General features: G+C 40.9%; 2 protein-coding genes across 2 annotated transcripts; both read right to left on the bottom strand.

Moving 5' to 3' along the window:
- Window positions 1–2,115: 2,115 nt before the first annotated feature.
- On the bottom strand, window positions 2,116–3,992 carry LOC125487466 (probable G-protein coupled receptor 139). Its single transcript, XM_048619060.1, has 2 exons — window positions 3,833–3,992; window positions 2,116–3,017 (listed from the first exon to the last, which is right to left on the bottom strand). Exons 1-2 carry the CDS (start codon window positions 3,990–3,992, stop codon window positions 2,116–2,118), a joined length of 1,062 nt encoding a protein of 353 aa, XP_048475017.1.
- A 17,182-nt stretch (window positions 3,993–21,174) lies between these two features.
- On the bottom strand, window positions 21,175–24,579 carry LOC125487465 (probable G-protein coupled receptor 139). Its single transcript, XM_048619059.1, has 3 exons — window positions 24,400–24,579; window positions 22,840–22,918; window positions 21,175–22,076 (listed from the first exon to the last, which is right to left on the bottom strand). Exons 1-3 carry the CDS (start codon window positions 24,577–24,579, stop codon window positions 21,175–21,177), a joined length of 1,161 nt encoding a protein of 386 aa, XP_048475016.1.
- Window positions 24,580–26,477: the final 1,898 nt, after the last annotated feature.

Below are 26,477 nucleotides of genomic sequence, written 5' to 3'. Positions count from 1 at the left end.
CACTCTATTAGAGTTGAAATTGGCGCCGTGCTTCACGTGATTACTTGACAAGTCCATATTTCAATTCACATAACAACATAGGCTTTGCTTCTGTGACGTTTCGTTGAGCCAGTTTTTGGTCCTGTTAATTAAGATACAACTCGAGTGTATATGAATTAATATTACAGGAGGCCCAGAAATAATTGCTCCTGTGGTACAAGGCCATTTCAATTTTACATTAGACTATTCACTGTTGCTGTTTTGATTACGATCAACTCTTTTTTTTTCCTAAGGCCTGCCTTGTGGTAACTCTCCATGTCTTTTGCCTTGTCACAGTCCTGGTGCAAAATGTTCAATCACTTGGTATACATGAAGAATAATGTGGAAAAATGTGAGTTTATTCAGAGTGGCAGGAGAAACACATTCGAATGACACGTCTGAAATGATAAGAAGTTGGATGGTTATGATGTCCATAGTGATCTCTATGTCATTACCCGGAAGTAATTGAAAGTGATAATGCAGCGACAAGGGGATATTAAGAAAGATGATTGAATGTTAGCCTTTATTGCGATAGAGTGTGTGTGCAAGGGTAGTGATGTCTTGATTCCGATGTATTTGGACATGGACAGGAAAGGTTTTGAACAATATAGATCAAATGTATGCAATTATATCGAGTTTAGTTTGAGAAACTTGGTCAGCAAACACGAGTTAGATCAAGGGATCTGTTTCCGTGCTGAACAGCATTATGACTGTATGACTCTGGCATTGTGTAGAAAACACCTGGAGGACGGTGTACATTTTATCACAGCCTAGTCACGTGAAAAAAATAATTGATATCGAGGAGTGCCACGAAGGCGCTCCAGACTGGTTCCAAAACGATGAGACAGTGTTATGCACAGAGGCAAACTTGGTGTGTGTTCTGGAGAGTTTAAGGTGATAACATTGAAATTTACACTACAATGAACGGACGAGATTGATTTAATGCAGATAAGAGGTTTCCTTTCTATGCGAGTTGAGAATCAAGTCGCAATGAAATACTGATGTGTATGCATCTGAGGTCCGAGATGCGAGAATTTACTTTTTTCTTTTGACATTGTGAAACTTTAGAACACTCTACTCCAGAGGGCTGTGCGCAAGTTAAAGTTAGAGCGTGGTAGATTTCTGATCACTAATGCTGTACAGGGTTATTGGATTGAGGTGGTAAAATACATTACTGTAACATTCCACATGGTGGATGCAATGTCAAATCCATACCTTACATTCACGCAGATGGAGAAGGGATAACGAAATCAGAAATTATCAAACGTGCAAATGAGTTACCATTCTAACGTCCCATACAGAGAAAATGTAAATCTATTGCAAACGTTGTTAACAAAATGACTATCAGTGAATCGAGGAAAGGACAGCAAAACGTCACAGAGGCAAAGCCTTTGTTACGAAATTATGGTTAGGATGCAGAAAATGAGGAATAAGCTTCTGAACTTTGAAAAAAAAAGCCAGATGCATACCGACGAGAATGAGAAGAGATGACAATAAAACTCCGCACAGCATTGTTGAAAACAGTGAAGCTTCAAATATTTTTCTTATCTTTCAGGATGAAAGGGAAAAAGTAGCCTACGATGTGACCCAGCTAATGGTAGTTTTACCAGATAGGAGCGACACAACAGATCCAGTGATAATGCAAAATCACAGCACTTTGGTCAGGTACTTCCATCATGCATATAATATTTTCGTTGAAGTAAACAACATCGCGGAAAGGAGATTGGAACAGATAGGAGGGGAAGAGAAGCAGTGGGAGGAAGGGAAAGTGGAAAAAAAATGCCAGAAGGCTGGAGGCGGCGGGAAATAACCACAGGAATGATCGAATATTAGTCTACAATAATAAGATGTTGAAATAGCGATTGAAGACAGAGAGCATGGCTTAGGATCACATTCAAAAACACAGCGGTGTTGACTGCTCCACAGTGCTTCAGTGTTGGCAACAGAGAATTGTCGAAGCTTGAGAATGATTCTTTCAGAACTGCCGTGAAACAAATTCAATGCAAAATCTTCTGATGCAAGTTTGTCAAAGAGTAATTCCCAAATGAGATTCCGTGACTGATAGAAAAGGAAAACAGAGATTCTTCTTTTTTCTTTTCACCTTTTTATGCAACTGCTGAAAGTAGTGAAGGGAGACATCAGCACATTCTTTAGCTCTTCACGGAATTTATTCTGGGCTATTGTGTAGATGAAGACATTATTACAGGAATTTAGCATTTGGAGCATGATAGTCGTCTCCTGTAGGATATACTGCGGGTCATTGAAGTCCAGGCCACCGAAGTAGCCTTCACCTGAAATCTGCACGTACAAGAAACGCCCAACATAGGTGGCCCACAGAAATAAGAAGCTGACAGAGATCGCAAAAAGGAGGACAATGGACTTCTTACGATTGGACGTCTCCTGGTCTCCTCGATTCTCGGCGCCCCTGATCCTTTTGCGGGCTCTGCTGGCTGCTAATATGTTACTTATAGTAAGGGCATTGAGTAGCAGAATAAGGAGGAATGGGAGAAAGGGAACTAAGATATGGTCCAGCCAATCGTAGGCCTGCCAAACGGGTGAAATATAATAGATTGACTTGATAATGCAGAACCAGGGCACACCATTCAGTGTGTACAATGGGCTAAAGATGAAGTAGAAAGGGGTGTTCTTGATACAGCTCAAGGTACACACGATTCCGATGACCACTGATGCAGTTCTATGAGTGCAATACCTGATCTTCAGGCTGTGGTGACAGATGGCCACAAAACGGTCGAAAGTGAAGGCCACCGTCAACCAGACTGAGCTATCCCGTATTGTAAAAATCAGCATGGTGCTGAGCGTACATGCAAGGGTGGTGGAAAGTACACTGTCCCGAAAATAAATCCGGCCAATCCGGTTGAGGATGCACCCATTGATGATGACACTGAAATCAGTCACCGCTATGGCCACCAGGTAGTAGGTGATGCAACAGGAGAGTCCACACCGACCTCGTGCTAGGATTATAATCGCCAACAAATTTGCTGCAATAAATGGAAAGAACTGTGACAAAATAACATAATTTTTTCCATGCAGCTTTAGCAATAGTCCTTAAACAATCCTTAGCTGTAACCTTCCTCTTCCATACTTTTACCTCCTCGAGACGCCAACTATGCCACTGTTAATTATCTAGAAACTCACGTTGAGTTGATCACTTGCCAGTACAAGATACAATCCAATCAATCATCAGCACACATCCCGTTCTCTGTTCAGGATAGTAATTAATGTGGCTAGTTATCAAACATAAAATAATGGAAGCCATGGCTGCCCATACCTCTATTCATAAAACACCCCATTTATACTTCAAATATACGCCCACTGAAGTACATTGGCTTTCCAGAGGATCATCGATAATTTTTTTTTCTTTTAACAATCTCATACTCAATTATGAGCGCGGGAATGCTCAATTTAACTTTTACTGTAACAATGAAGTAAAGTATCATTATCCACTTGTACATATTGGTCCTAATACATGAGCACATCTTTTAGCTCCTGACGGATTTTTTCTGGGATATATTGGGGAGAAAAGTTGTAAACATTTTTAGAATCAGTATTGACTAGTTACTGGAGATCGCTGCGTATGAGAATATTTTTCATCTTTTTTTATGTTAGGATACACTTAAAACAACTAAAACACCAACTGATCCGACGCTTCACACATCAGCTCACAATTGTTTGGCTGAGAGGGCGAATATGTCGTATTCTGTCCTTTTGAATGCAGTTCTTCTGTCTGCTCTTCTTATTGTGTGCCTGATTTTTGTGCATCATTGTTTAGTAATTGCTCTGCTTGTGTAGCTACTGGTTGCATTATAATCCTTCTTATCTTCGAGGTTCAATTGTTTTGCCAACACATGAAAATACATGATCACTCTCAGATCGTCGAGATAGCGTGAATATTCAATTTTCCTTAACGCGATCATTTCACTCCTATCACTTCTTGTTATCTTCTGACTGGTCATTTGTCGGAACATCCTTCTCATACCAAATTATTCATTTTCCTTTATGCTTTATATTAGGGCAGAGTGATAGTGTTCTTATTTCTGCAGAACATAAGACAGGGACTTAATCCCAATTAATCCAGCAGTTTGCAACAGCATCTCTGAAATGTTTAATTAAACATATCTAGAATTTTTCACGAATGGGCTTTTGTGGCAGAGTGTAAGTTTGCCCCCTTCTTTTGTAAGAAATGCATACATTCAGTTAAGACTAATTTAAAATAACAATTCGCCAAAATCACAAGTCACACGACACCAGGTCATTGTCCAACAGTTTTACATGACATCATAAGCTTTCGTATCAGTGCCATTTCATCAGGTGAAGTGACTTAGTCCATTCTGAGAACAAAATCCTCTACTTAAAGTATAAGGGTACTACCGATGCTCCTGCAAATCTAAATTCTGTATCCTCATGTCTGCCTCATTCACAGTCACATGCTTCTGTATCTGAGGGCGATTGACTGCTGACACAGTGTTTGAAGTATTCCCCTCCCTGATGTGTTGCAGTGCCTGCAGCTCAGCCTCTAACTCATCAACGCTGATTCGAAAACTAACGCTTGCTGCACTGGTTTCCAACATCTTTCAAATGGTGTAACGACAGCATATCTCCGGCTGAGGCATCTCTGTTCATTTTATTGACGTGGATTTTAAACAATTAAAGAGTGAATGTCATAACTATATTCTCCAGTTATATTAAATTGTCCTTATTTAAATCTGTTAGCTAATCGAAACATTACGAAGAAAAATCCAACAATCACCCATCAATTTTCCAGTGATGTCATATTTTGGCTCTTTCATGAAGTAACAAGTTGGAATTGATTTCTGCTGTTGATTTTTACTTTATCTCCCGTTATCACTAACGTTTCCACGCAAGTCATCTCTTCTCTTTATAAAGTTGCTGACCTGCTATCCGTTTGATTGTGAAGTTCTTGACTGCGCTCTCTCTCCTGCTCGTTATGAAGCTGCTTCTCCAATACCATTGTGTTATTGAGGCTTTGTGAATCATCTCCAGTAAACTACTTGCAGTGGCTGAGGAAAGACAGCAATTCCAACTTCTCAAATAGAACCTGGGTACAACCAACAAATATTGACCTTGTCAGAGGTGCAACACAATCTGCCAACGATTCCAAACAATAATTTCCAAAAGAACAACTCAAAGTGCAAATCGTAACAGCACAGGACAAAAGACAAAATAATTTAAGAAAAATGTCTTACATCTGAACGTACCTCTTCCAAGCATTTCCATACTTAATGTTCAATATTATATTAACAAAGAAGACTACCTAGTGAAAGTTCACGAGACTAAAACGGATGCATCCTTCCAGAAATCGCATTGTGAATTAGTGAAAAACAAAACAAATATAAGGATTGCGTTTTGTATTCTTTTAATCTTGCACTGACATTACAGCACGGAAATTCCTTTTATACTGCAATAATACACCATTATGCTCAATGCACTGGAGTACAATTTGGTGTGTTTTAAGAAATCTGAGTGGTGAACTGTATAATAAATTAATTTTCTACACTGACGTGCATTATATTGCATAACTGCTGCAGGAATTAAGGAGGACATTCGGACAATTACATCAAGGCTGTCTTTTCAAATGATCATCTCACTGAATGCAATTATCTACCATCTCCGCGTCATGCTTTACATTGTTAATTTTGAAGTGAACATTCAGTTCCCGTTTGAACCGTTGACTGAACCTGCCTGTATCATGCAGTCAAGTATTACAATCCGATCTCACCCACTCGCTGAATGAACAATATTTTTGCCATATCAATTTTACTGCTTTAGCGAAGTTGTTTTTTTTTCCTTGTTTATTTTCTGTTGTCTTGGCATCAATCATTTTACGAATAAGAATATATTTCAACTATCCAATAAACGATAAACCCATAAATATGTGTCATGATAAAAGAAATAATTCATTGTCGTCCCTAATAAATTCATTCCAAGCAACAGGCCATAATTGATCATAGCATGGCATTTTATTGTCTAACATGCTCATTTACACTGCTAATCTGATTGAATTTCCTTACGTCCAGACAGTGCTGAACATGAGAAATAAATATCCTGATCAAGAAAGAGAAAAGACAAAATATTAGAAATTTGCCAAACACAAACACTTCAGCGGATTCGTTTCTTTACCAGGTGCACCAATAGCAGCGACAATGGGATAGCAAATGGCAAAGACAGGTCCGTTTGCTGGTGCATGCATCGTTCTTCAGAAAATATAGATGTTCCCAAAGCAGTAGACAGTTGCTTTGTGACACATTGAAATCATCCTACATTTATTCCAAGCGAGAGTCTCCAGAGAAGCCATTAATTTTAGAACACGTACCTTACAACTAAGTGAATAAACAGACCAATGTATTTTCTGTTAAAACATTTGCAGCGCGATTGTATTCATGGAACAACAGATGGATGCAAATTCTGCGTTTTTCCACACCCTTCCCCCAGCACCCTCATGGCAGAAATCACAATTTTACGGTTTCATCACTGGAACTGTTTATGGGAGATTCTGAGTTGAAGTCTCGTCCCAAACTTCAATCTATCTCTCCCACCTTTGTCATCTTCAAAAATATTTCTTGCTTTAAGGTGTCAGATCAGTCCATGCTTTGGAATCATGTCTCAGTGATTTCGTGCTCAAAGATTTAATGTTAACTACATCTCAAACGGTTTCAATCTGAAATATTTGAAAACATGTTTTCGTAGATGGGAGGGAAAATGATGTGGAGAACATCCAGCACGTGGAAACAGTGAACCACGTGGACAGCGACTAATTTGTTCTGCTGCCACAAAGGGAGTAAAAACCTCAAATTCTCATGTCCAGCTTCTGAGTTCTTGTTACATTAGCTGTCGACAAATTAATAAAAAAACAAAAAACAAATAAACAGAGAGATCATCTTGTGTAATATCAGCTGAAACCTGGCTTGGAAAATTAGCATCAAGGCTCCTGGCTAATGTGAAACTGAAATTGCATCGTGGAAATTTAAATGTTCTACTGCAATAACTGATAAGACAGAGACGTGCAGAATGTCATTTAAAACGGAACTGGCTCTCCATCCTCAACAATTAAGACAAGGTTTAGCACAGCATAAGGACAATCATATAGACCTCTTTAATGAACGTGGAATTTAATGTGATCAGCCTGTAAATTCGTGACCTGGCACAGTGATAATTGGGACAGGGCCTACTTTAGAATAGAAAAATGACACGGTCACTTAAAGTAATTAATGTTCCCCATTCAGAACAGTGTAGAGGCAGGCTCATCCAAACGCGATACAGCATTGCCATAACTGAGCAAGTCCCAAAATCAATATAAATACCAATGCTGGAGGTTAAAATGAACTGAACCAGAATGTAACTGAACTACTGGGAAGTAAATGATCTAATGTTGTATGCACAGTATAAAAGGTATGAACAGCATACCCAAATGCCCGGTCTACTTTCATACAAACTGACACAGCACCCAGTGAAATGTAAAAATGGCTCATTGAGTGACTTGTTGCTAATGTATCTAGCATCGTACAAAGAAATTCAGGAATTAGTGTTGTAAGAGTTAATTAATTGATATACATGCATCGCTAGGATCCTGTGCAGCAATCATTTGGGTAGAGGTTCTTTTAATTTAATGCACAAGGAGAAAGAGAATTAGGATCTGATTGATAAGAATGGAAACACAGCATTTTGCAATAAGCAAGGATCAAGAACGCTGGAACAAAAATAAGGATGATATGAAGGAATAACAAACCAGGAAGAACTTGAGGAGATAATCAAGATAATGTGTGCAAAGTAATAATCTGAACCAAGTAAAGTGTTGACATGAAAAAAAAAACACTTCCAAACAAAGGAGACTGGGAGCAGTGCAATTAAAATCAGGGTCGGTGAAAATCTCAGCAGTGATAAACTTGGTATAATAATAAAAGAAAACAACAATTATCCACTCTGGATTGCCACGAACAAATGCCATAGTTTCATTGCAATTTCTAACAGGCAATTAAATTTCTGAGAAAAGAATTCTAAAAAACCCTTAATGTTTCCAAAGATTCCATGTTGAGTTCTAAGGGAGTCAGTCGGTTAAAAAAGATAACCAAAATTTTGAGAACGGGATTTATTTTGTTAGAGATAGATAAAAAAACCAGAGTTGTGAGTCTTATAAATCTGAAGACTCCTTGGAAAACAAACAAGACAAATAACTGTAAAATTCCAAAATCTGAGGGAATCAAGGAATGGGGAAAGTACACTGGAATCTAATGTTGAAACTTTTCATCACCTGCAATCACATTGAATTGCACTGTCAGCATGATGGAACATGCAGCACATTTCTATTCATCATGTTTGTGTTTTCAAATCATTCACAGCCTGAATTCCTCTCGAGACAGCATACTCCAGACAGTTGAAGAGTTCCAGACAGCACTGGATTATTGCTAATGTTTCCTCCAATGACTGTAAAACAAATCAAAGTCGATAACATTAAAACTAGCAGCGCGAGTAAACAAGTCCAACTTTCGATCTTGCTCCATTGTTCATTAAGAACATCTTAGGTACATGTCAACATAAGCTTCGTGCATTGAGTCCATGTGTGTCATTCCTTTATTATTGAAAATCTGACCATAGTTACATTAAGTAAATTTAAGCATTGATCACTGATAAATATCTTGCATATACACTTCCTCAAATTCTCACTGATTTAGAGAAGAAACCTCTGCGCCCTACTTTCCTAAATGAAAAGCATCTATCTCAGTGTAAACACCGTGTTATGGATTTAACAGATTAGGAATCATTGCCACAATACCAATATGGTGCAGCCCCTGAAGTACTCCGTATCTTTTAATGAAATAGACTCGGTCATCACAGGAAGAAACTTAGTAAATCTCTCTACATTGGACTACGAAGTTCGACCTGGAATCAGTTCAAAAACATATACTGCTTTCTTTCATAAACTGACAAATATTACTGAAAGTAAGAAGACAAAAATCCTGCACAGCCCATTCGAATTCAGAGTACATCAAAGTATTTTCAATAGAAAGTTGGAGACGGAGATTGTAGAGGTTTATAAGTTTCTGAGGGGATTAGACAAGTTCTATTCCCAAGGGTGGCATAGTCAAAAACTAGAGGGCATTGTTTTAAAGCGAGAGCGGAAAGATTTAAAAGGAACCAAAGGGGCATAATTATTTCACGCACATAGTGGTGCATGTATGGGATGAGCTAACAGAGGAAGTGGTGGTATAATTGAGACATTTAAAAGGTATTTCCATGAATAGGAACGTTTTAGAGGGATATGGGCCAAATGCAAGCAAATGTGATTAGATTTGTTTAGGATATCTGGTCAGCATGGACGTGTTGGACCGAAGGGTCTGTTTCTATGCTGTACAGCTCTATGACTTTATTACTCTCTGACTCTGAACTCTTCATCCCTCACCGGCAAACTCTGTGTGAGATTAGACTTCACAGACCACGGAAATCATTCCTTCACTTTCTGTGTATGATTTGTTCTCGGTTCTAAGTGTAGTTCTGTCGATCTTACACAATTTCCAACGTCTCATTCTCTTACATGAAAAAAAGAGTCTGAACATGCAAATTATGAGCAGTAGGTGCGACTGCGCACTTTCAATCATGCTCAGCAATTTGATAAAGTTGTGCTGATGCCGTGTCTTCCCATCTCTTCTTCCTGGCTAGCCTAATGCAATTTGTCTCGCATGTTGTCCAGATTCTATCTCACGCAACGTGAAAAACATTCAATGATCTTCTATACACCGCTCTCTGGCAAAAGGATTCTCAATCCAAAGGCTGTGTGTGTGTGTGTGTGTGTGTGTGTGTGTGTGTGTGTTGCGCACTAAATCTGTTCCCCATTGCTTTTCTGTGCATCTGGGTGAGGAACTGATTGTCGAAGGTGAAGTGGATGAGTTGTAGGATGGCATGTGCAAAATTGGCAGTGGGTGACATTGAGGACTGAGGCTGTTGCGTTGATATCATTGTACTTGGCGATGCTGGTGTAGAGTGCCAAAACGTCCATTGTGATGAGGAATGTTCCTGGATCGATTGCCGCGTGAGTGCTGAATTTCTGTCAGATATCTGTCGTCGCAGCTTCTGTCACAACACCGAAGATTTCTAACAGAAACTCAGCACCAAGGGACCAGTCGATACAGGAATATTCCTCCTCACAATGGCTGAATCGGCACTCTGTACCAACATCCCGCACAATGACGGCATCACAAAAACAGCCCCAGTACTCAATGCCACCAACTGCGAATATCCAGATGCATTACTGCAACTCATCAGCTTCATCCTCGACCACAATATCTTCGCATTCTAATTTCACAACGAGTTCTCTATCCAGACACACAGAAAAGCCGTGGAGGCTAGATTTGCTCCCCAGTATGGTAAAAAGTTTCCTGCACAAGTTCGAACAAGACTTCTTGGCTGCACAGGACCTCCAACCAACGCTATTCACCAGATACATTGACGACGTTTTCTTCCTTTGGACTCATGGCGAGGAAGCTGTGAAACAACTGCATAGTGATACCAACAACTTTCATTACACAATCAGACTTACCATGGACTATGTTTTAGAATCAACCTCAAACTTGGACACACGCAACCTCACCAATGACGGACACCTTATTATATCACTCTACGCAAGCCTATGGATAACCTCACGACGCTGCACTTCTATCATCTCCACCCGAAACAAATTATAACAGCCATCCCCGACGGGCAAGCACTAGACATACACAGAATCTGTTCGCATGAGACAGACACGTGAAGGTGTTGAAGGATGCCCTCAAAGGAATGTGATAGGTTGCTCAAATCATCGATTGCCAGTTGCAACATGTCACGCCAAAAAAATGTGATGAACTGCTCAAATGACAGACAGGGGATATTTCAAATAGAGCGTCCTTCGTCGTTCAATATTTTGTGAGTCCAGACAAAATGCGCTCTGTTCTTCACAGCTTTCAACACATTATCGATGATGATGAGCACCTCGCCAACAACTTCCCCACTTCCCACCTTCAAACAATCGCCAAACCTTGTACAGACCATTCTTTGTAGCAAACTACCCAACATTCAGAGAAATATCGACAACAGCACTATACAACAGTGTGATGGTAAACTCTGCAAGACTTGTCAGACCTTCGACATGGAAACTACCATCACACATGGGAACGCCACTCACCATATACGCGGCAGATACTCATGTGACTCAGCCAACGTTGTGTATCTCATATCCTGCAGGAAAAGATGCCAGAGGCATTGCACATGACGAAACCATGCAGACGTTAGGGCAACGGATGCACTTACACCATACAACAATGGCTTTACAGGAATTTTCCCTCACAGTGGGGGAACACTTCAGCGCTCAAGGACATTCGGCCTCGCACCTTCGGGTAAGCATCCCGCAAAGCAGACATCGGGATACACGCAGAGTCACAGAGCAGAGGCTGATAGCCAAGTTCGGTACCCATGGGGACAGCCTCAACCTGGATCTTCGGTTCATGTCGCACCACAGGTGACTGCACCACAATACACATGCTCACACAAGCATACATACACACTCTCTCACGCACAAAAGCACACACACATACACACACACACACACAAAATCAACTGTTTCAATTTACAAAGACTTTGACATTCATGGACGGTTTGAGCTACAGGACGAGGTTGAATCGACTGTGGTAATTTTCACTGAAGCATCGGAAGCTGAGGGTGACTATTTAGAAGTTTATAAAATCACAAGTGACACGGATAGGGTTTCTTTTCTCCAGTATAGGCAGTTCACAATTAGCGGTCGTAGGTTTAAGGTGAGAGCAGAAAGATTTAAAAGGGACCTGAAGGCATTTTTTTTTTCTCTGCAGAGAATTTTGCATGTAGGGAATGAACTGCCAGAGCAAGTGGTGAAGGCTGGTACTCTTCCAACATTTAAAAGACATCTGGATGGCTATAGGAATTGATGGGTTTCGAGGGATATGGGTTTCATGCTGGTGAATGGGATGAGATTAATTTAAGATGTCTGGTCTGCATGGACGAGATGGACTTAATGGTCTGTTTCCGCGCTATGCATTTTTAAGACTCTATAACATCGGTGGACATCTGAAGTGGGCCAAAATCATGGAATTTTTTTAAGGAATGCTATAAAATTTGAAATATAAGTACTAAGATGTTACACCAGTAGAACTAGTGTCACAATTTTTATGATGTAGAGGTTCCAGTGTTAGACTGAAGTGGAAAATGTCAGAAATCACACGATGCCAGTTTGTAGTTCAACAGGTTTATTTGAAAACACGTGTGTCTGTCTGTCTGTTAGTGTGTGCATGTGTCTGTGAGCGTGTGTGTGTGTGAGAGTGAGAGACTGAGTGAGATTGGTAGAGAGATTATGCGTGTGAGTGGGGGACAAGCGAGTATATGTGTGTGAAGGGGGAAGAGACGTGTGTATGTGTGTTTGTGTGTGTGTGGAGGAAGAGAGAGAATGTGTGTGGGGGGGTGAACAGAGATTGTGTGTGTCTGTGTGTGTGTGAGAGAGTGAGAGAGAGAGAGAGAGAGACGGGAGAGAGAGAGTGTGTGTGAAAAAAAGTATGTGTGTGCGTGTGTGTGTGTGAGAGAGAGAGAGAGAGAGAGAGACAGAGAGAGAGAGAAAGAGATGCAGTGAGTGAGTGAGGCGGGCACAGAGAGTATGTTTGTGAATGACGGAGAGAATGTGTGTGTGTTTGAAGGGAGTGTGTGTGTGTGTGTTTGTGTGTATGTGTATGTGTGTGCGTGTGAGAGAGAGAGTGTATGTGCTTTTGTGAGTGAGAGAGTGTGTATTTACGCGTGTGTGACAGTGTGTGCTGTGGTGCGGTCACCTGTGGTGTGACACGAACCCAAGATCCAGGTCTAGGCTGTCCTCATGGGTACCAAACTTGTGTGCGTGCGTGCGTGCATGCGTGTGGGATTAAGGTTATGTCACCAAGAAGAATAATATAATTAATATGGAATCTAAAAGACATGAAATAATTTCGAGCACTTCAGAGATGGGAAAAGAAGTTTCCTTATTTGAGGCAGGACCTCAACTGATTGTCGAAAGCGGAAGAGAATGTGATAGCTGAAGTTATGATCAGTTCTTCACCCACAAACAATTAAAAGCCCCTGCGTCGTGAGGTATTTTGTTTACTGAATGGAAGTAAAAGAATTTTGTGACAATTTTCCCCTCGGGAGATGCTCATGCAGCACCTTTTGAAAGTGACACAGAAACAAGCTGTGCAAATTGGAGAACTCTGTTTATTTCCAAAAGACGATGCACGGTCCAGCAAATGGTTCTTTCTATGCTATTTGCTACATACTTCTCGCTGCAATTGGTATGCCGTGTAGGTAATTGATCTATGCGATTTTAAAAAATTTTCTTTTGTATATATATGCAAAGAAAAAAAAAACTCCCTTCTAGCACAAGATTTTACTTCATGAGATATTCAGCTCTGTCTGGACGTAAGTAACTTCAGCACATTCTGACATTTCTACAAATTATGTCACATGACATTACATTCTGAAGAATTATACTGCATATATTCAATCCTGAATTATGAAGCATTGCCGGATTGTAATTAATGTGTTATCTATCCCAGTTATGGGCCATCAGTTTATTAGATCGCTGAAAGATAAAATGCACTTTGTGGAACTCAATGATTAATCTGTTTGACTACTGATAATTAATAACATAATCCGGCAGTAATAACATACATGCACAAAAGGACGGAATTGGAGGCACTTTTCGATTTCTGATGGTATTGTTTGTTCACGAATGCTGAGAAACTGGATAATTTTCAAATTTACAGGTCAGGAGTATTAGCACCGAAAAAGTGACGGAGCTGGAGAAGAACTTATTCACCAAGCACAAAGGTGATAATTGAATGGGAAATGGTATGAATGAGCGTTTGTGACTCCTGGTGGAGCAAGAGGGTTTCAGTAAAAGATTTGAAAAAGCTGTAGCTGGTGTGTTACAGCTCGTTAGGTAACATCTCTCTTTATCTCTCACAGCCACCCTCATAGCAGTTATAATTCTCTCCCAAGGGCGATGCGGAGTCTCACAGTGTATCACTTTCTACTTGGTAGCCATAGTGGTGGCTGATTTCCTTGTAATCACCACTGCTTGTTTACTCAACCGGATCCCCAGAATCGACTTCAGGCACAGTATTCTGTCCACTACCCAAGCATGCAACCTCAGTGATGTGCTCCTCTATGTCACACGGGATGCCTCAGTTTGGTTGACATTGGCTTTTACTATTGACCGTTTTGAGGCCATCTGCTCCAAGACCCTGAACGCAAGATACTGCACTGTGAAAACTGCGTCGCTAGTCATAGGAGTTATCTGTGCACTGATCCTCATAAGAACATTCCTTATTACTTCATATACCAGCCTTTATACATTGTGGATGAGGTCCCCAGACTCTGTGACATCAAAGCCATTTACTATTCCTTGCCAGCCTGGCATTTCTACGATTGGCTGGCTCGGATATTAACCCCTTTTTCACCATTTCTCCTCATTCTGCTGCTCAACGTCTTGACGGTAAGACATAACCTCGCAGCCAGCCGGGCCCGCAGGAGGATCTGGCGAACTGAGAATGGTAACGACCAGGAGATGTCTATTGTCCTGCTCTTCGCCATCTCTCTCAGCTTCCTTCTTCTTTGGGTTACTTATGTGATATACTTTCTCTATGTGTGAATGAAAGGCGTTGCCTACTTTCACCGTTTGAATTTCAATCGACCTTCAACAGACCATGAAAGTGCTCCAATTACTCAGTACTTCTAACAACGTCTTCATTTACGCTGTGTCTCAGTCCAAGTTCAGAGAGCAGCTGAAGAAGGTGATAATGCATCCCTTCTCCGTTTTAAATAGTTTCTTTTAACGGTAAAATAAATAAAATCTTCTCGATGTTTCTTCCATTAGAATTACTCTGTGTGCAGTTCTCTCTTTATCAGAAAACAAAATTGGAAAGTTCTGAATTTAAGCACTGCAGTTGAACTACTGGAAGTAGCATCTTAATTCTATCTTTTCTTTCTCAGTCTTACTTCTCTTCTCTGTTTCTCAAGTCTTGTGCTGCTTAACTGAACAGAGAAAAATACATTTCATATGTTTCTATGCACTTTATCTGCAGTAATAGTTATAAGAATCTGAAGCTCAGCAGGATACTTGCGTAAATATGTATAAGTAGTTTTTTTTCTTCTGAAAATAGCTGGTATTTCTAAAGCTCCTGCAGTGGGAAATGTCTCACACGACAGCGGAGATACAGCAGTAAGCATAATAATGTACAGACTAATCGCACTTTGTCACAATGTGCCTTCATCACACAGTGATACATTCTGGCGTCTTCGACCGCGGCATTATTACTTAAGATGGTTTTGGACACCTACGCTCCATCAAAAAACAGTGTAGAGCTTCTTCTGGTCATTTTCCCCTGCTATACACAGCTGATAAAATTCGCAATCTCTGATAGAATTTCTTCCTTTCCTTCTTTCTTTTCCTTCTGTCTTCAACCACAACAACACTGAATTCAGTTCATACATTATTACTATGTCTCCATGTTACTATATGTTTCTTGAAGCTCATAACATTCATATTAGTATTTCGACCTTGACTGATATTTGTAAGAATTCAAGCTGTGCGACTCCCTAATCGTGAAATAGGGAAGAGAACCAGCACTTAGTTTGATTAAGTGTGCAAATCAAATTTCTATTTTCATTGCGTAATTACTGATTTCCTGAATTTAAGTCGTTAGATACGTAGTGAAGTCATAATAAATACGAAGGGACGTAGACCATTCAGACCATCAAGCCAGAACCTTTCAATTTATAAGATCACGGCATATTTGCACCACACCTGACTCCTTTCGTACATGTAGTCCAAGTTCTCAACTTCCTGATATGTCAAAGAAAGCAGGTACTTCCTATTTAAATGTTTTCAGTAAAGAACCTGCACAAGAGTAGTGTGTACAATTCCAGATATGCACGGCCGTCGGGGAGAAGAAATTCCATCGTAAATGAGTGTCGCCATATTCTATAACAATGTCTTGTGACAAAACGTTCATTATTCAATAAAACGTTTCCACAGTAGATAGAACAGGGAACGGCGATCAAGTTAAATTCTACACAGGGAATGTACAACACATCATAAATACAACGAGTTCTTCATTTGTTCAGAATTAATTATGCTCGACTTGGAGGTGCTGGTTTTGGACTGGTGTGAGCAAAGTCAGAAGTGACAACACACCAGATTACAATCCAACTGGTTCATTTGAAGTCACATGTTTTCGAATGGCTGCTTCTTCGGCGGCTGAAGTCACCTGATGAAGGAGCAACGCTGGAAAGCTTGTGGCTTCTAATAAGCGGTTGGATTTTAATCTGGTCTCGTGTGACCGTTGACTAATTATACTCGAAATGGTGAAAGACAATATACTTTCAATTTTGAAAATGATAAAATTACCTTCCAGTCGCTTAATGGTACAGCTCCCCCTCACCTCCATTTAAGGCACGAAGCAAACCTTCCACTTATGCAGGGGTTCACCTGCACAACAGTCAACTTGGACCATGCTTGATCCAAAGCTATAATGCTTAGTTCCATTGAAAGGTATTCCTACAGAAGGATATACATACAGACCAGAGGACATCTGGGAGGTGCGGGAGTGGAACGCCGCATTTTAGGAACAAATACAATGGAGGCGGAGGAATTCCTCCTGCACACCACCCCACAGCCTCCTACCCTCTCTCGACTTCCTCATTTCCAACTGCCGTCACAAAATCGATCATATCAACCTCTCCACCCCTGTCATTCCCTTCAACCTCTCCCCCACGGAATGTGCAGCCCTCCGTCCGCTTCAATCTCACCCTCGCCTCACATTCAAACCCACAGTTAATGGAGGCGCAGTAGTGGTATGGCACAGTGAACTTTACATATGCACGGCCTGGCGCCAACTCACTGAGACCTCCTCCCAGAAACCCCTCGATCATGTCCTCACGCCTGGCCACCAAACCAGCATCTCTCAAATCAATCACAACCTCATCACTCTCGGTGACCTCCCACAGACAACCTCCAACCTGATCATTCCACAACCCCGCACCGCCCGTTACTATCTCCTTCCCAGAATCCATAAACCTGAATTCCCCAGCCGACCCATTGTCTCTGCCTGCTTCTGCCCCACTGAACTTATATCCGTTTACCTAGACTCTGTTGTTACACCTCCCCGCCCCCCGCCACACCCCCCACCCCCCGCCCAGGTGCAGGAACGCCCATCCACTTCTCGCACAACACCCATGCCCTGCACCTCCTCCAATTTCCTGGTCTCCCACACCTCATCTTGACTATGGATAATCTTCCCCTCTACCCTTGTCCCCATCATCGACACCCTCATCCACTTAAACAAGTTTATCCTTAGAATTAACAACTTCTCCTTTAAATCCCCCCACTTTCTACAGACTACAGCAGTGGCCGTGAGCACCCACATGGGCCCAGGCTATGCCTGTCTCTTCGTAGAATAAGTGGGACAGTCCCTCTTCCGTTGCTACACTGGCATTATCTCTCACCTCTTCCTATGTTATATAGATGACAACATCGGAGCTGCCTCGTGCTTCCACGAGGAGCTTGCACAGTTCATCAACTTTACTAACATCTTTTACCCCATCCTCACAATCACCGAGACCATCTCCGATATCACCGCCTCCTTCTTGGACCTCTCTGTCTCCATCTCGAGTGACTGCCTCGAACCTGGCATCTATTTCAAGTCCACTCACTCCCACAGCTATCTGGACTACACCTCCTCTCACCCACATTCCTGCAATAATGATATGCCCTTCTCCCAATTCTCCCCCCTCTGCAGTGTCTACTTTCTTTATGGGGCACTCCCGCATGTCCTAGATATCCTCATATTTCAAAGACCGTAACTTCCCCCTTCGCTGATCAAAAATGCCCTCAACTACATCTCTTGCGTTTCCTGCATTTCTGCCCTCACATCCCCTCCCCAAAACAAAAATAAAGACAGAATTCTCTTCGACGTCACATATCAACTTCCCAACCCTCGCATCCAACATATCATTCTCCGTCACTTCCTCCACCGACAATCCGACACTATGACCAAAGAGATATTTCCGTCCTTTTTGAGGGAGTTTCGTCTGGTCAATCGAGAGTTGCACAACTTACAGCAATGGTTTGCGATGGAGAGATTGTCTTCACCCCCATGAATCCAAAGTAAATTATACATGGACAAGGAATCAGGCAGCCCAGATATGTCAAATTTTGTATAATTTCACATCAGTTTCTGGTGGGTTGATGAATAAGCAGTAATAATAAAACATGTGTGTGTGTTTGTGTGTGTGTGTTGTGTGCGTGTGTGTGTTCTGAAGGCAGACTTGTCCATGAAAACGATGCTTCGAACACTTTTTTTTTAAGTATGGTGTGTGCATAAAGACATTAGGCAGGATTCAAATTTGTGTGGGGTAAAACCACTACTTTCGCCCCCCCGTCACAACTTAAAAGCTAAGATGCGCATCAATATTGGTGGTTTAACATGATACAATGATCCCAGAAACAAAAATCGAGCATTCCACCATTCTTCCCGATCCATTATGGCTTAATTTGTAGTCACGTTGCAACATGTTCCAACATTTCTCATTAATCCTACAGGTCAAAATCAAATAAATGTTTTTAAACAACTTTTTTGGCAGCATTCAGGAACGACAGACTCCAGGATGAATCTATTGTGATAGTTCACAAAGCAAGAAGAAAAGCATATTTCAGAGTGATGTTCAAACTCAGATGACAAAATTGAAAACCCACATCACAGCGCGTTTCATTCAAAGTCAATAAATCTGGAACTGGGAAAGCACGGCAGGTCAGACAGAATCCAAGAAGTGTTTCTGCACGGAATATTGACTTTCTTCTCCTCGGATACTATCTAACCTACTTTGTTTTTCCAGCTCCTCATTCATTGACTCTAGCTTCAAGCATCTGTTATCCTTTGGCACCTTGATCAGCCAGTAAGGGAGTGTATAAGACATGAACATGAAGTCAACAGAACATTTACGGAAGTCACTGTTTTCTTTAAAATAGCTTCTGAAGAAAAGTAAGCTTAGTTTGAACATGAAGTGAACAGAAATAGGACTTTTGTGCGACAACACTGCAGGTGAATGACATACATGCTCGAAAACGTACCAAATGCGACGGTAAGATTCAATGTGAATATTGATTTATTTAAAACAATCCTGTGGATGTTGGAAATATGAAACAAAGCAAAAGGTGCTCGAGAAACTCGTCATTTATTGCAGTATCTGTGGAGAGATGAACAGAACTAATGTTTTGACTCCGATATGACTCTTCTTCAGACATGTTCTGATGCTTTCACAACAATTGCACTTCCACAGCGCATTGTATATTCATTTCAGACTACCAGTAATCACGGTATCCATATCTGGCATCCACCTCAGAGCACAACTTATGTAATGCCCGCATGGCAGTGATGAATAAAAGGCAGCTTCTCAATCTATTCCCAACATAATTAGTTCATTGGACGAGAAGCAGACTTGTAAATATGAAATTAACCAATATGGTATTTCTATTAGTGAATACTTTGTTTCCTTATCAGGTTAGTAATTATAATTGCATTGGATATTAAAGGGAGTCTGGTTTGAAAATTAGACTATTATCAGGCTAATATTAAATCCAGGAAAAAAAAAAGACAAAGGAAAATACATAGCAATGTTTGTCAGGACATGCAGCATAAGAAGTCGAAGGTGCGAATAATGGTAATGATTGAACAGAAAGTTTTGGAGCCCTGGCTTTTGGGGATCGATTTATTTATCTCATACTGCATTCAAAGACTTATCTCTCTGTGATCAAGTTTGTGGCTTTATTCAGACTGGCTCACTCCATCTTTCGTCGTTGAGATTCTTAAGCTCATGTTCAATGGATTCAACCTCATATTGGATACTCTTGTTCTTACACTTCGCTGATTTCTTGGGTGAGGTCTCGATATCCATTTCTCTGGAAGTGTCGCTGTGCCCAAACTGCTTTTGTTAATGACACAGTTATTGTGCTTGGAGCGAAAATAACCTCTGCTTCACTGCAAGAGTGAGAGACAATTGCTTTCGCTGAATGTGGTTAATGATTTTTTTTTTCTTTTCTAAAATGAGAGTTTTGATTCAAGTTCCCAGGAGAATGAAAATACACAGACCCACAGTATGGGAATAGGTATTTACGGATGGACTGCTAACGGCAGGACAACGTGAGACAGAAACTGGATCAGAATGATTTGATACATAAAAACAGGGGAGTGTATTCCAGAACACCTCCCAGAACGTATTCATATCAAAGTGTACTGAGGAACCATTGGATAGATTGGAATTATTTCCAGTGGAGTAAACGGGTATTAGGGTCCAATTTGGTGCAGTGATGATACCTCTTATTTTGGGGCACATGAGATTACACATCAACATGGCAGCTGCAGGCTTGATTTTCAATCAGAAAACGTTGAATTGGGATATATTCCCTGAAATGGTGACCGTGCAATCACCATGTTATTTTCTAATGCCCCTTCAGGAAAGACATGTTCAAGACTTACCATGCCTTAACGGATGCACAACAATGTGATAGGATCTTATCACACCTCGATAAAGGCTGAGCAATAATACCCGTTAAAGGACAATTAAAATGGAGAACACAAAGCAAGGAAAGCTTTAACTCTCTGTTTTAAGGGGTCGTGGTATCACCAAGTGTTTGAAGCTTATTAAAGCATTTTCTATTGGATGCAGGAAACGTGACATCTAACGTGCCAAGGACATTAATAACACAAAGGTTAATCATACAACTAAGCAGAAAATCAATCACTTTCAGTGGTGTTGAATGAGTAATAGGTACTGATTCAGAACCTTTATCTAAATCCTGTTTTCTTTTGAAATAGTGAAAATCGAATATTTTATTTGAGACACTGGGAATCTCATTTAGCCATGCAGTGACTCCATTCTTTCAGGATCTCTTTAGTATCTGCAACAAGGCACCGCTGGGGCTGGCAGCCTGAATAGTGAACATTTGACTAAAAGACTTTTCCAATGGTTTCAGAGAAATTTCTCCAAGCCGGGTCTTCCTGATGGAAGGAAAACAACATGACGAGGTTTGGTCAGTTTTCATTCTTTATAGCAACTGGTGACAGTTGCTATGGGGCACATCAGCAGCTTCTTCAATTCCCCTCGGAACCTTTTCTGCGCCACTGCGTAGATGAAGACATTGTTGCAGGAATTGATTATCTGGAGCATGTTGGTCGCCTCTTGAAGGAGGTAATCAGGGTCATTAAAATCCAAACCAGAGAAGTAGGCCTTTCCTGGAATATGCACGTAAAGGAAATGTACAACTTGGATGACCCATAGGAGGAGGAAGCTGAGAGAGATGGTGAACAGCAGAACAATGGACTTCTTGCGGCTGGCCAACTCCGGGTCACTGCGATGCTTATTGCCCTGGAGTCTCCTACGGGCTTGGCTGACTGTCAAGATGTGGTGGACGGTCAGGACGTTGAGTAATAGAATGAGGAAGAATGGGAGAAATGGCATTAAAATGTGGTCCAGCCAGTCGTAGGCCCGCCAAGCGAGTGAGGTATAATATGTAGACTTGATTTCACAAAACCAGGGCACACCATCCAGTGTGTACAAGGGGTTGTAAGAAAAGTAAAAAGGGACGTTCTTGATAGCATTCAGGAGACAGACAATGCCTATGACCAGCGACGCCGTTTTCTTGGTGCAGTATCTGTTCTTCAGGTTTTGGCAGCAGATGGACACGAAACGGTCAATGGTGAAGGACACTGTCAGCCATACTGAGCCATCCCGGCTAAAGTAGACCAGCACGGCGCTCAGTGCACAACCGGTGGTTGTGGACAATGCACTGTAGGTAAAATAGATGCGACTGATTCGGTTGAGAATGCACCCGGTGATAATCACGAGGAAATCGCTCACTGCTATTGCCACCAGGTAGTAAGTAACACATCGAGAGAGTCCACATTTTCCCCGGGATAGAATTACGATCGCCACCAAATTGGCTGTAAGAGAGAAAAATACAGAGCTGTTGAGGGCAGGACTCGAAACTTAAGATACTGCTGTACCCAATCTGGTGCAAGAAAGAAAGCAATTGATCTGTCCAATTTCCACCAGAACCAGACAGAGCCAAAGAAATCGTTAACGCCCAATTCTGAATTAAGCATTTGCCATCCCACAAAATACTGCAATGTGACCCATCACAAAGTCTGCCCTCTGGCCACAAAGTCCATCCACGCCTTTCAATTTAAGTTCCGTCGAAACATTTGCTGCTAGTTCTTTAATGCAGAACAAATAATTTCCAATCGACAAGTCTATGCTCATTGACCGGCCTTCTCTCTCCTTGCAACAATGTTCTGGCTTTAATGATCTCATCCATTGAAGTTCCAATCATCCACAGGTTTACCGCTCCAATTCTTGCAACATCAGGAAGCTACCTGAAATCTAAGTGTTCGAGCAATGCCACCATGTTGTGCATCCTTGGTATCAATGCTCCATCAGTGACAATTATGCTTTTATCTGTTAATGCTGAATCTGCAGAATTCCCTATCTCAATGGTCTTGTTTCTCCTTTCTTCTTCAGTGCATTCCTTGTACTTTTTTAATCAAGATGCTGACCGTCTGGTGCGAAGTTCCACGACGTGCCGGTATAAAATGTGTTTGTTGAAACTCCTGTAAAGCATTCTTTAAGACGTACTGTCATGGTTATGGCAGGAGTCATGCATTAACCTTGTAAAATGCTAACGAGAGATAACCAAATAATACTCACTTTTTCCAGTGACAATGATATCTGCTAATGATAGCAATCTACATTTTCCCAAAATATAATCCCATTGTTTAAAGTCTATCTGAACAAGAAAATGTGCATCATCAGTTACAAAGATTGTAGTTCATTCTGTTGCAAGATGACCACTAATTGCCGGGGAAATCACTTACTTGAACATTTTAGAAGACAGTTCAGAGTCACCGATATTTCTGCATGCCTGGAATCACATGAAGGATATACCAGAAAGAGATGATAAATTTCCATCTCTGCAGGACATAAGTGAACGAAGCAAGCTTTCTTTTAACTTTTTCGTTTAATGGTAGCCCATATAGGCTCTACACTCGTTGGCCAGATTTCATTAACTGAATGTAAACCAACCCAGCTGGCAGTGTGAAATTTTTAGACATGTCTCAAACAGCCAGTGACATCACCAGTGCACTACCAGCACGTTCTCTTACAACATAAAGGCATGTCTTTTTCATCTAAATTAAATACATTAGAATGCGTTTATTCACTTATAATGAAGATTAATGCTGTTGGATTATCATACTGTATGTTTTATATTCCAGCAATTCAAACAGCATTTTTTTTAACATGCAGCGCAATGAAGTGGAATTATCTTGAAACACTCCATAACACCGATCATAGAAATGGATTTTAATGTACATATCAGCGTATAATTCTCCAGAAAGTGATAAGTATCCAGTTCGGCTCACTTATTCTCCAATAGCATTGGATTTTTATCCAAAATTAAGACCAATCCTTAAAGAGAAGAGTCATAATTTCTGGGAAGTTCTAAAAATAAATACATAAACTAAATAATGTTTTTTGTGGTTCAATACTTACCAGGAACACCAATAACAGCAAGAACTGGATAGCCAATGGCATAAAATATACCTTTTGCTGGCCCGTGCATCGTCTTTGAGGATCTAAATAAATCCCAAAAACTGTGAACCCGAGTCTGTCACACAGTCGATGCTTCCTTCATTTATTCTCGATGTTAGTCTCAAGAGGGCTAATAACTGAGTTGCCGCATGAACCCAGTTTGAGGAAATAAACACAACTAGTTCAATGCTTTATGCTTTTCATTCGTAGCATTCATAAAGCAGATGATATTAATATACATGTGGATTAATTGCAGGTTGCAAACGCTGTCATTCTCCAAATTTCATGAACAATGACGTTATGTTTCCAAGCCGGGAAAACCGCTGAAGGTACATACAACACTGAGGTCCGAGATGAAATCAAAAAGCATGTATTCCATTCTCTACCTCGTTCCCAAATATTTCAAGTGCGACGTTGTTCTAGCCCTTAATAATTTTCTCCAATAATGTAAAGCTCATTGGCCTATAATTGAGTAGATCGTTATTGTTTCCCTTCTTCAACATAGGAGCCACGTTGTCTATTCTCCAGACTTTTGGGATATCACCTGTGTTGAAAGAGTAGAGAATGATCTCATAGAAGGTTCCACCGGTGCCCTCTCTTGCATCCTTCTTATCCTGCGATATTTCCCGTTAGCTCCTGGGGACTTACCGACCTTAATGTCTTTCACAGCCCCCTCACATCTCCCTTCTTAGTATGGATGTACGAACGAATATCAAAATAACACTCTATTTTGCGATCATCGATTTCTGTCTCCTTGGTGAACACCAAATCTAAGTACTCATTGAGCAGCTCAGCAAATTCCTTAAGCTCGATGCGTAAATTTCCTCCTTTGTCCTTGAGTGGACCTACCCTTTCCATAGTTATGCTTTTAGTCCTAATATGCATGTTTCATACGCATGGGAGTCTCCTTAATCTTACTTGGCAAGAGCATTTCATGGTTCCTTCTCGCCCTCCCATTTTCTTGCTTGAACACTTCTCTTTGCTTCCCTCATACTCGTCAAAGGCCTTGTTTGATTTCAGTTTCCCAAACCTTACGTAAGCTTGCTTTTCTTTTTGACTGAGCTTTGAAAGTGTTGTGTCAACAAAAGTTCCAGAACCTTGTCATTTTTATTTTTCATCATCACAGGAAAATGCTGGTCCTGAACGCTGATCAATTCGCCTCTAAAAGACTCCCACAAGTTAGACAAGCAGTAACCCTGAAAGAGCGACTCCAATCTAATGTCCCTAGTCCCTGCCTAATGGTGTTGTAATTAGCCTCCCCTCAGACCCTTCCACCACACACACACCAACACGTTCGCCCTGGGACCAATCATGCCTTCATTTATAATTATAGTACAATTTACGGCATCAGGTTAATGATTCCAAAAGCTTCACCACTGAAACTTCCATCAACTGGCCACACTCAATTATGAATACAAGGTCTTTCCAGCACCTTTCCTAGCTGAACCCTTTGTCTATGTCTTCAAGAAGTCTTCTTGGATATCTAGACCTAACAGGTTCTTCTCTTCTAAGCCGCTGGCATTCGGGGAATCCCTGTCAATATTGCAGAAGTTAAAATTGCACATTTCAAAAACCCTACTGTTTTTCCATTCGCCCCCCGCCCCCACCCCAACATATAATCCGCTTAAAGACCCATTTCTCTATCGCTGGCTATTCGGATTCTGGTCGTACAACAAAATCATAATGAATGCATTTTTCTTATACTTAAATTCCACGCATATGGTATCGTTGGATAAGCCCTATAACAAGTCCTCTCTTGGATCTGACAGTCTCCTGGAACAGCAATTCAACTCTCCTACTGATTATACATCGCTCTATATCTTGCCTTACACATCTAATCCCGAGAACATTGAGTTGCCCTTCTCGTAACCAAGCTTCTGCAATGGCTACCATGTACTAATGCAGGCTCTAAGATTATTTGTCGTTCCTGTTATATACTTTGCATTAAAATAAACATACCTCAGACCGCCAGTCCAGTTGTGTTCATAAACCTGGCCCTCACTGTTCATCGTGTCAGATAACACCATGTTATTTTCTGTCATTCTCTTTTGTCGTATTGATACAGGCACAATGATGGTCCTGAAATGTTGCTAATCGGCAGAGCTCCAACATTTTTCACTTCCTTGTAGAATGTTTCATATGATTGTGTTGAATTGCAGATAGGCTATATTGTCATAATCGTTAACAATTACGAAATTTTAATCGTAAAATGTTATCTTATTATTGTTTTCCATTGCAGTTTTAGATGAATTTTGAGCTATTTTTCGCATTTCTCATCACACCCAAGTAAATAAGACATTTGTACTGAGATCAATGACTTCTCAGTGATAAGGTTGATTGTGAAAGCCATAACTATGGAATCTTGTGGCATGTGCAGTCAATTAAGGCCACGGATCCCTTTGTGAACGTGTGCGTGCGTGCGTGCGTGTGTGTGTGTGTGTGTGTGTGTGTGTGTGTGTGTGTGTGTGTGTGTGTGTGTGTGTGTGTGTGTGTGTGTGTGTGTGTGTGTGTGTGTGTGTGTGTGTGTGTGTGTGTGTGTGTGTGTGTGTGTGTGTGTGTGTGTGTGTGTGTTGTGTGTGTATGTGTTGTGTGTGTGTATGTGTATGTGTGCGTATGTGTGTGTGTCTGTGTGTGTGTGTTTCTGTTCACTACTTCATCAAACATTTTCAAGATAATTAGGTCACAAATATAAACAGAATACTTATCCATGTACTCTGTCATTACTCTGAAACCAAGTGATTTCAATAATCTCGTGA

This window comes from Rhincodon typus, chromosome 42 (assembly GCF_021869965.1).
Source record: "Rhincodon typus isolate 14 chromosome 42, sRhiTyp1.1, whole genome shotgun sequence".
Lineage (NCBI taxonomy): Eukaryota > Metazoa > Chordata > Chondrichthyes > Orectolobiformes > Rhincodontidae > Rhincodon > Rhincodon typus.
Note: the sequence above shows the minus strand (reverse complement) of the source record. Positions and strands in the feature narration are given on the sequence as shown.